The sequence below is a fragment of the Agrilus planipennis genome, unplaced genomic scaffold (genome assembly GCF_000699045.2).
Source record: "Agrilus planipennis isolate EAB-ADULT unplaced genomic scaffold, Apla_2.0 scaffold263, whole genome shotgun sequence".
NCBI classification, from domain to species: domain Eukaryota; kingdom Metazoa; phylum Arthropoda; class Insecta; order Coleoptera; family Buprestidae; genus Agrilus; species Agrilus planipennis.
In genome coordinates, this window is record NW_020442449.1 from 68825 (window position 1) to 79640 (window position 10816).

Consider the following 10816-nt stretch of genomic DNA (forward strand, 5'->3'; position numbering starts at 1 on the left):
CCCCACCACTGTACCATAAAAAGTTCGTGGCGGTCTCACCCCCATAAAAAGTTATGGGGGTTCAAAGTTAATAAATATGCCAATTTTTATACATTTCTAGGCATGTAAATATTTATATAGTCATTATTAAACAATATTCAAAGGTAAAACTAATGAAAAATAGATAAAAATATTGAGAAAGTTATATAAAACATTATTTAAATAGCTTTATCAATAGGGTAGGTTAGGTTAAGTTATCGGGTTTTGTTCAACAACCCTCTTTCGATCCCCCCTTCCCCGATCCCATAACTTTTTATGGGGGTGAGACCGCCACGAACTTTTTATGGTACAGGGGTGGGGGAGACCTCCTCTTTCGATCCCACCCACCCCAAAGGGGGTGGGGGGCATCATCTACATTTACCGAAGGCGCTATGGAAGACAATAAAAAATAGGCGATATGGTTGGTAGGACTCCTTCTTAGATTTAAAGGGCTAGTTAGGGATAAAGCAACAACAGAAGCTAATAGGCGTAGAAGTAGGTAGTTTTGGAGAAATGCGAAGATTGGTTCTTTGCTAGGAAGACATGGGGATGCGTGTCCAAACAGTGTTAGGGCTGAAGACCTTAAGTAACTCATCCGATATTAAAAAGAAGAGTACACCCTGTATGTACTTCTATTTACGGTTATCCACAGTACGAGACCATCGCATTTGACCAATTTTTTTCCAAATACATGTGTAATTTTACTGAATCGCAAAAATCAATTTAACTATCAACAGGTGGCATTTCATTAGTAACATCTGTTGTCGTATCGATGCGCGGGAATTAAAAGCAGTCTTTCGTTTTTTATGCAATTAATTAATGAAGTCATTCATAGTCAACAAAACATTGTGCACACGGTCATTTGATACGAATAACTCATTCTCGATCTCCCACACCGACATAGACACACACACACACGCGAACAGACGCACACTCACACCCCAGCCTAACGGATTCATGAATGAATTTCGATTCTTTGAAGGAGACGCCGCGTCAAGTGGGTTCAAGAACCCCCCTTCTGTATCATAATTTGCTCTATGTGTGTATAAGTTTTAGTAGATACACAATGTGTCACGATTAAACTCATCAGCGACGTGGAATTCCGTTTTTTGCACCGAATACTCGATGGCAAGTAGAGACGAAAATTAAAAGAAAAAAAAAAAAAAAGAAAAAGAGAAGAAGCGACGAAGGTCTTTGACTGTTTGTTATGTTTCGGGTTGTTACGAGATTAGGTATCTACCTACTTTGAAAGTGATCGCAAAAAATGTCATGACAAAATAATTAAAACTGAAGAAAAAACACGATCGCTATCACCCTACAAAAATATTAGATACCTACATGTTTTGTTTATCTTTCAATGGTATCTTCTTCGGAGCTACCGGCTGGCCACAAAAAATATTCATGCTAAAAGTTGATGAACTTGCTGAAGAAGATATAATTCTTTATAAGTTCAAAACAGAATGGTGTTCGTTTATTGTTTTAGATTTCGAAGATATGCTCTCTAAGTTGGCTTATAATTCTACGAAAAATTATAAGCAAAACTTAACTGTAATATAATTAAACACGTGTTTCTTACTTCTCTATAACCAGCCCTTCAAAATGATACCTCATCATCATCATCTCATCATAAGGTCGTCAGGCTTAAGATTGATTGGACACGCACCTCTACTCTTTCCTACCCTGAGCTAATCTTCGCATTTCCCTAAAACTAGAACAACCCACATCCTTAACTATTTGCGAACAGTAATCTAACCTAGGTCTACCTCTACCCCTCTTAACTCCTGTTTCTGCCTCTAATATGTCTCTGACACAAGGTGTCCTACCAACCTATTTCGCCTATTTCCTGTTGACTTCCATAGAGTCGTCTGTTCTCCTATTCTTTCTAATACTTCTTCATTTCTAACCTTTTCAATCCATTGTATCCCCATCATTCGTCTGTAACACCACATTTTGAATAATTTTAACCTTTTCTTTTTCGCAGCGCCCACCGTCCATGTTTCGCACTCATACAGCGCCTTGCTCCAAACATACATCTTTAACAACCTTTTCTGAACTTCTTATTTTATGACTACTTTTTATTGAAGGCGACTCGAACCTGCACTATCCTCTGCTTTATATCCCTACTTCTCCTTCCGTCCTGACATATCTGACGTCCTAGATACCTAAATCAGCCACTTCTTCTAATTTTTCGTCTCCTATCTTTATATTCGCTCTTTCCTTATTTTTTATTCCTTTGCATACGAGTAATTTTGTTTTACTTTTATTTATTTTCATACAGTACTGTTTCGTCAATACCGCTTCCATTTTATTTAAAGCTTTCTCTAACTCCTCCTTGCTAGATGCTAATACTACTAAAGATACTACCTCATATACACGCTAAATAAAAATTTAATGGTTATCGCATGTATACAACCAACCATACACCTTGATAGAGGCACTTAGACCCGCTCACTTTTTTCCAATTGTTTATTTCCAATTGGAATGGAATAGATTTTTAATAAAAAAAATTAGGATTAAACGAAAAGGAGTATATCGAAAGTAGTCCAAAGCAATTCTTTCATTTTTTATTTATACGTTTTAACCGTGAAATTTTAGGCCGCTTTGTCCATGGCTACTGAATTGATGGACATCCACAAGCCTACGGTATACATGTATCTTACTTTGTTAATGCACCATTAACGTAAAACAATATCCTCAAGACAATCGAACTACGCATTTGGCTTAAGTCACATTTACAACATGCAACCTAAACAAGAAGATAGCATGTTTCGCGGATACATCAAGCAAGTCTTGCACTCGGAGCCATTCTTAGATCATGAATCAACATACCTATGCACTTAATTGTATGTTTAAATTTCTCGTTCTACACACACGTGTACACTCATACGTCCATTTATGTACTCAAAGAAGGTACATGTGTACTGCTGTGTGTCTTCCAAAGTCAAATATTTGCTAACGGCTCCATTCCCTTTATTGCTAAGCCTCTTTTCCACTTGTTGCTTGATAGTTAACCGAGCCGGTACACACACACAACTTTGTACAATAATAATAATAATAATAAACCAGGGCCTTCTAATAAGGAACATCATTGGTACCCATTACGCCATTACTCATGCCAGTGGTGGTGTTAAAGCCAATAACTGGTAGAAAATCAAAATCAGGAGTCAAACTATTAGAATATGAGAACTACAGTGGGCAAACGAACATATGCTTTCGTTAAAGGATCCACGAACATCAATCAAGTTTCAACTAGTAATTTTTTATTTTTTTGTGTTTTCTATTATTTACTAAGTTTCTTTTTCGTATTATTGTTTTTTGTCATGAAGGTACCTCCTATGTAAATTACCCATTTATTACGCCCTTTCATGTAAGACGCTCGCGAACCGCCACTGTATTATGCGATAGGTTTAGATAGAGAGTTTGTCTGAATGTTTTCCTTGAGTTGCATCTTGGTCTAATCACTGAATACTCTTTTATACATGAATACCGTTGATCTCCATATTGTACTGTTAGTTACATTCCAAGTACTTCCATACATATTATACATAAATATGCATGTACAATGCTTCTATATGTATACGTACATAAGTTGGTTACATATTTAGAAATAGTGACGATTTGGAGTGAATTTAGAAGAAAAAATAAATCCTATAATCTCTAGAATCCTTACAAGGCTCTTAAGCAATAGGTTGTGTCTAATACAAAACTTAGGTAACCTTTTTTTATCTAAGGATTGCACTAATAATAAAATAAGTAGGATGTTCTGTAAAGAATAAGTTCATAATTTCTTAATTTTCGATCACCTAATGGTTAAAAGACAAAAAGATTTGTATGAAAACCAAACGAAGTTGCAATCAGAAGCCGGTCCTGGCCGTGAATTGTCAACGTATAAAGAAATTGCGATAACAACTAAGCAACTACATCGATGAAAAATGTAAACAGCTTACTACTACACATAATTACTTTGTTTATCGTTAATAGTATGCAGTACTATTTAAATTACACCTAGACATGGTATTAAGATCACAAAACACAAACGGATGGTGTAGTTAATGAATGCGGCGTTGCAATGTCATATGCGTGATCCTACCAGGGCCGAACTGGCCCTTAAATGTACTTTCAAAGGACAAAAGGGCAGATTTTTACACCACTAAACATTTACTTAATTTTCGTTTTTTATAGACTCTATCACCTAGTGCAAGCTTGCTATATATTTTAGAAACACCCTGTTTGTAATATAGAGATAAGGCAAAATGTTTACAGAGCATAGAAATTACATATTTATTTGTCGGCGAAAAGACTTCATGACGATGATTTCGGAATTTATAAAAGGTGTTTAATAAAAAGTGGGATGTAGAGAAGGTTAGAAACGAAGAGGTATTAGAAAGAATAGGAGAACTCAGGACTCTATGGAAGTCAATAAAAAATAGGCAAGATAGGTTGGTAGGACACCTTCTCAGACATGAAGGTCTAGTCAGAGACATATTAAATGCAGAAACAGGAGTTAAGAGGGGTAGAGGTAGACCTAGGTTAGATTACTGTTCGCAAATAGTTACGGATGAGGGATGTTCTAGTCTTAGGTAAATGCGAAGTTTAGCTCAGGATAGGAAAGAGTGGAGGTACGTGTCCAACCAGTCATAGGACTGATGACCTTATGATGATGACCCTGTCTGTACTCAATTTAAAAACCGAACAATTTAGTTTTTTTGGAAATTATTCGAAAACAACTATTAAGTTTAATTTCAAATGCATGTTACTGAAAATACAAGCAATAATTTTGAAAAACTTCAAGATTTCTCCTTAAAATCAATTCTTTTTTGATTTAGGTACAGACAGACATTATAAAGGTGCATTTTGTGAAGTTCTTGAATCCACCTGTTAATTTGTTTACATTTATATAAAACCATATTCAATATTTGTTCATAATTTTAAGTAAAAAGCTGCTTGCCTATAAGCAAAAGAGAACCTGCCGTTAAGTAACATTTTTGTTTTCTAATTTATTTAAATTGAGGCCATGTATGCTTAAGAAGTCCTGATTTTTTGCTTTATTCCCGTTATGTCCACACTGGGTGTGTTGTAGAGAACCGATTAGCATATAAACGACAGATTTTATTTAACGGTGAATTAATTTATAGTTTTGTCTCCGAAATTTTCACATGCAAGAGTCCCACAGGTGACAGTTTTATTGTATTGGGACATTAACGGGCTACCAATTTGTACTTTTTTCCAAGTTTTTAATATGTTATTACCTAGATATGACAGGTATTGATAGATATGCTGTTTGCTGTTACAAGCGTGAAATGAAGATCTTACAATGCTTCATCTGTTAACTGCTTATTGCTTATTGCATATTACTTTCAACTTTCAATGAATGAGAAGCAGCATGCAGCATGCCAGAATGAGACAATACAGCTTTAGCTTTAGACAAAATGCAATTGCTTAACAATGTATCCAGTATCCACTTCGATATACCTGTTTAAATTCAAATTTTACAACCTAAACAATAAATTATTGTACATGTTTGGACCATAACCAACAATATTCTAAAAAAACATTAAAATCTTTGAGGTATTATACAAGGCTTAATAACAGTATTCATAAAGAAAAGTCTTAAAATTGCTAATACACAAGCATATAAACATGAATTCAGACATCTAGAAGACTTAAATTACAAACCTATTTCGCCAATATGGAGTCCTATACGCACTTTTTGTCCAAAACATTTTCCATATAAACCACGACGTACACATCACGAAAACTACTTGTAATCAACGTGTAAAGCAAGCCGAACATGTTACAATTAGTTTTGTTACATTGTCGTATCATTTAGAATCACTATCATACAAATAGGAATCAACTTATCACTTGACCACGCTTCGTTAACACGCACCTACACGCAACAAGTAACAAGATCAGTGGTGGCAACCCATATAAAATATAATTTTTGATAGTGACAATAGGGTTTAGCGCATGTGCACTGTTGTCGGCACTTTTTATTAAAACGCGGCAGTTTTGAAATATGTGCATTTATAGATGTTAAATTACTGATAATTTCTTGCATTACTATTACTTTTCTAGATAGTTTTTACCATTAACTTCAAAATAAACCAAAAAATGTAAAAATTATATTTCAATTTTAACGTAATAAACGAATCAAAACACCTGTTAGTTTCATAACATCAAGCTATTATAAAAAGCTAAATTAGTGATTTCTTTACACTTCGTCATTGTATATATATCCTTCTTTCGTGCCCAAGGAACGTTATGGGCAAAATCATAAGAAATAACCCATAATCTTATAGACAGCAGGTGTCTGTAGTTGTTACACATTAACTATGTCCCACGAGGACAGTTTTATACTGTCAAAAGCATTTATGTACTTATTCTAACTTTTTTATAGCTCATAATCTTTAATTAAAAATCAGCAATTTTGACGCATTTTTTAGTTGGACAAAAGTGAGCGGGCCTAAATACCAATATCCAGGTGTACGGTTGGTTGTATACAATCAATTGACAAGCGATAACCATTACATTTTTGATTGACGTGTATAATTGGTTGCATTTACAAACCTACATTATAAAAGAAAATACTACAAATGGCGCGGTAAACGCCATCTGTAGTACGATGGTACATTTTAGGATTACGTATGCTCCAACAAGGTCCATTCGAATTCGATTATGGTAATGTGTCTATCACGTTGAGGTTAGCTACGCCGGGATTCGTTTTAGCAAGTAGATATCCATATATTTAAATGGACCTTGTTGGAGCATACGTAATCCTAAAATGTAGCATCGTACAACAGATGGCGTTTACCGCGCCATTTGTAGTATTTTCTAAAACGCGCTGTTAAGACAGCAGGTAAAAGTTGGTCCATGTTTTGTCGGAGCTGCCTCCGACGCGCTGATGAGATCCAAAAAGATCGAAATTGCGATCCGCGTCTGGCAGTTTCGACAGAGTACAGACCACTTCGAATTATTTTATTACATTATAAAACTATGAGACAGTTTCAATTGCCAGTTAATAATACCAAACTATCGTACCCATATTTATTTGATCGCGGGGTTTAATTAATGTTCCCGGCTCATAGCGGTTACAGTGCTTTTTTATTGTCTGCACCGTCTCGATATGTACCCGTGTGCTTTACCGGCTTCGCGAGGTCTTTGTTGAAAATTTTGTTAAACGAGAATTTCTCGAGTTGACTTACTGTGTTTGTGTAAGTCATTGACTCAACAGTACCTTACGACTTCGACTGCTTCAGGTGTTGCCAATAAAATGCAACTACCAAAGCCAAAGACCTTTGTAATTCTGCATCGTATTGTTTACGTAACGAAACAAAAGCCGTTTTTTATCGCAGAAAATTTGATTCACAATTCAATTCATTATTATTACAACTAACATATACGGCATACACAGGGTACCTTTTTTAAGCCTTTTTTCATTTTTGAATTCCTCATAAGCGCCTCTTCAAAATGATACCCCACATGACCCACAATGTAATATTAGAAAAAGTAAATCGATGTGTGCACACTAGAAAAGATAATTTTATTTTTTTTTTGCATTCGTGTAACGTAAGCTTCATTAGAGACGTCACGTTACAAACGCAGTACCTAACGAAAGTTGTAGTAGGTACGTAACATGCTTCGGTTGGCGTAGAAACGAATTTGACCACGCAAAGACGTAAGGCTGTTGCATTAATAGTTTAAAAGCATGAAAGGTAAAAAGGGAGCAAAAACGCTGTCGGACAGACCAGACTGCATATAAATATGGGTTGCAGCGAGCCAACTTGAAAAATTAAACAGCCGACAACATCAATTATAAATATCTCGATGAAAACAACGGAAACTTTGGGCAGTTTGTCTTTCATAGACCATTAAATTCAACATATTTTAGCTCGTGTATGCGCCCAACAACTCACGACATATTTTATCATGTAGCAGATACGATTTCAAAACGAGTTCTTCTTTATACGACTCTCATTATTTTCCGTGTGAGAGTGCAATCGAAAGGTCGACAAAGTCCACATGTTATACACGGTGGTTCGAAAAAGTAACGGTACCAATCGATTGTTTGCAATATTCTAAGACATTTTTATCTTTTTAATTTTTTCGATCCGACTTATAGTTATTGAGTAATTAGCAACGGAAGTTTAACAATAATGGACCAATCATAGCGCACTAGCCTTGCTGCAAGTGCGTGCAGGCGAAGCGCCTATGCAGCGCGTCTGCTACCTGCAGATTCGCCTGGCGGTCGTAGGCAAACTTGCAGCAAACTTTAATTGTTAATTGCTCGACTATTAAAGATCGTATCGAAAAACGGAAAAGGAAAAAAAGTCTCAGAATTTTGTGACGAATCGTTTGGTACACTTTTCACTACGAGTATTGGAATAAATCGTCTCTTTAATTAAAATATGTACGGGCCGTAAAAGTAGATGTCTAATGCTTTACAGAATGAATAAGCACCAATTAGAAACAGCTTAAACGCTGCTCTTGCTAATTTTACTACAGTACGATTTCGTTTTCAATTTACTAACTCTTCGAGCGAAGTTGTCTTTAAATTAATAATTTATGTACACGATTGCAAGACCTATAAAAGCAAATTGTTTTTCTATATGGCTTTAGGTGTAATAATAATCGAGCCGGGTGACGACGAAAGCACAGAAAACACTATAATTGAAGTCATGTATTACATGCACGTACACGATGTGTGTATGAATGTGGACGTTTGTGCCCTCTAAGAATCCCACCAGTACGCCAATAATTTACTGAAACTTATACATGAATAACACCTCCAATTATATAGTCATGCAACCACTTCTAATTCCATTTTCCTCTGGTTATGGTGGAATTGACCGCATCCAACACGACCACTTGTTATTTTTTGTTCACTTATTACAAATGTTAACTATAATAATTATCCTATAAAATTACTTTTATGCCTCATGAAATCAGTCGAACGCAAGTCTTTCTAAAAACGTGGGGGGGTGTCATTATTCGCAATGTTTTTGTCATTTTAGTGGGTCATGTGACATATTGCTGGAAAATTTTCAAAGGTGAAACAATTCTTAACAAAATTGCAGGGAATTTGAGATGTTCTTTAGTCTATAAGAATGAATATTAATCATTAAAGAGAAATGAACTTTTGTTTTGTTGAAAGATTTACCACGTTACGTTCAGGCCCTAGACTTCTTATTAATTTACTTGTAATCTATAAGTAAAGGACTATTTTCTGCATTTTTTTTCAAAAATTTAGGTTCAGTAGTTTCGGAGATAAGGGGGGAATGGTCAATTTTCATCATTTTCTTACTTATTTTAAAATTTAAAAAAATATATTTGAGACCCTTACAACAAGCCCTTTCATTTGATATGTCACACGGTACAGTTTGCAAAACTTTTCTTTTTAATTTCGTATTGACCCCCAAAAATTACCCCTATGTTTCGGACCAGTAGATTCGGAGAAAATTGACTGTGACGGACGGACAGGCAGAACACGAGTGACCCTTCAAGGGTTCCGTTTTTTATTCGGACGTACGGAACCCTGAAAACGTACAGTATTTGTAAATCTACCCTTCGCAACCACTCTGACAACATTAGCCTATTATTTTTTTTTTTATTTTTATTGCAGACTACTACTGTTTTGTTTATCGGTTTCCGCATTGATCACAAGCGAAACTTTGGCATCCACTCACACGCTAAAAAACCACGAACTTTTGGAAAAATTGGGTTTGGTCAGAATAAGGGGACCAAACAGTCACCACACAAAACGATTGGCGGTCGAATCGAGACACCACAGCAGGTCAGACGATTCTCACATGTTCGTTATTAAACTTCCGCCTTTTCCCCACTATTACGTCCATAATAAACCGACAGACGAGGGGCCCAGCAAGAAAATCCCCGTGGGATTCAAAAGCAATGGCAAACCGTCCAAGGTTTACCACTGGAATTTGCCTTTTCTGAAAAAGGTGGCGTCCCAAAAAAATAAATCGCGGTTGGGCGAGGACAACATATTGGACATGCAAGACATAAAACTTTGGAATGAGGTTCTTGACAAGCCGGCCAAAGATCAACCCAAAAAGGTTATTAAACCTTCCTACTATGTACCGTACAAGCCTAAGAAAGGGTTAGTTGTTAAATACTTCCCCGGAAATGGCAAACCTAAGGGCTTTTATGTCATAGACAAAAGCAAGAGAACACAATATCATAAATTATCGCCATGATCACATTGAGCAAAAAGGTTTGAACTTTAGGAGAATTGTTGCGGTTTTCTAGACTAACATCACACGTTTGGGATTATGGGGGGACAATGGGGGTATAACTAAAATGGCACAACATGCCACATAACAAATATATAAATTAATATTAATGTGAAAATTCTTTTAATTTTTATCTACTACAAAGTATTAACCAATTAAAAAAAAGTTTTTAAAGTATTTCATATGATAATCACATATATAGACTTCTTCGACGAATCTGTGACTAATAAATACGTTTTGTCGTTGTTATTGCTGTTACCTCTTATAGCTTAATGGCAAGACAATTGGTTCGTGAAGCCAAAGGTCTCGGGTTCAATTCCCGACGAGAATGTGACACCAGCAAAAAATTTTCGTCATTAATTTGTAGTGGATAAAAGTTAAATGAATTTTCACATTAACATTAAACATTAACCACTATTAAAAAAGGTCTCTTAAAGTATTTAATATCAAATTATTACACTATAATAAAAAAATATAAAAACGTTCTTTTCGTGTCTCTCATTTCTCTTTCACGATAAATAATTATTAATTAGTGTATTTATTATTAT

At 35.5% G+C, this 10816-nt stretch overlaps 1 protein-coding gene across 1 annotated transcript in view; it reads left to right on the forward strand.

The window, feature by feature from the left end:
* The window catches only part of LOC108740049, a 29817-nt gene extending 19016 nt beyond the window's left edge, over positions 1-10801 (forward strand). Inside the window, exon 2 of the mRNA XM_018474230.2 lies at positions 9641-10801. Within this exon, the coding sequence (XP_018329732.1) occupies positions 9641-10232 (592 nt within the window). The 3' untranslated portion in view covers positions 10233-10801. The remainder of the gene's footprint in view (positions 1-9640) is intronic.
* The last annotated feature ends 15 nt before the right edge of the window (positions 10802-10816 follow it).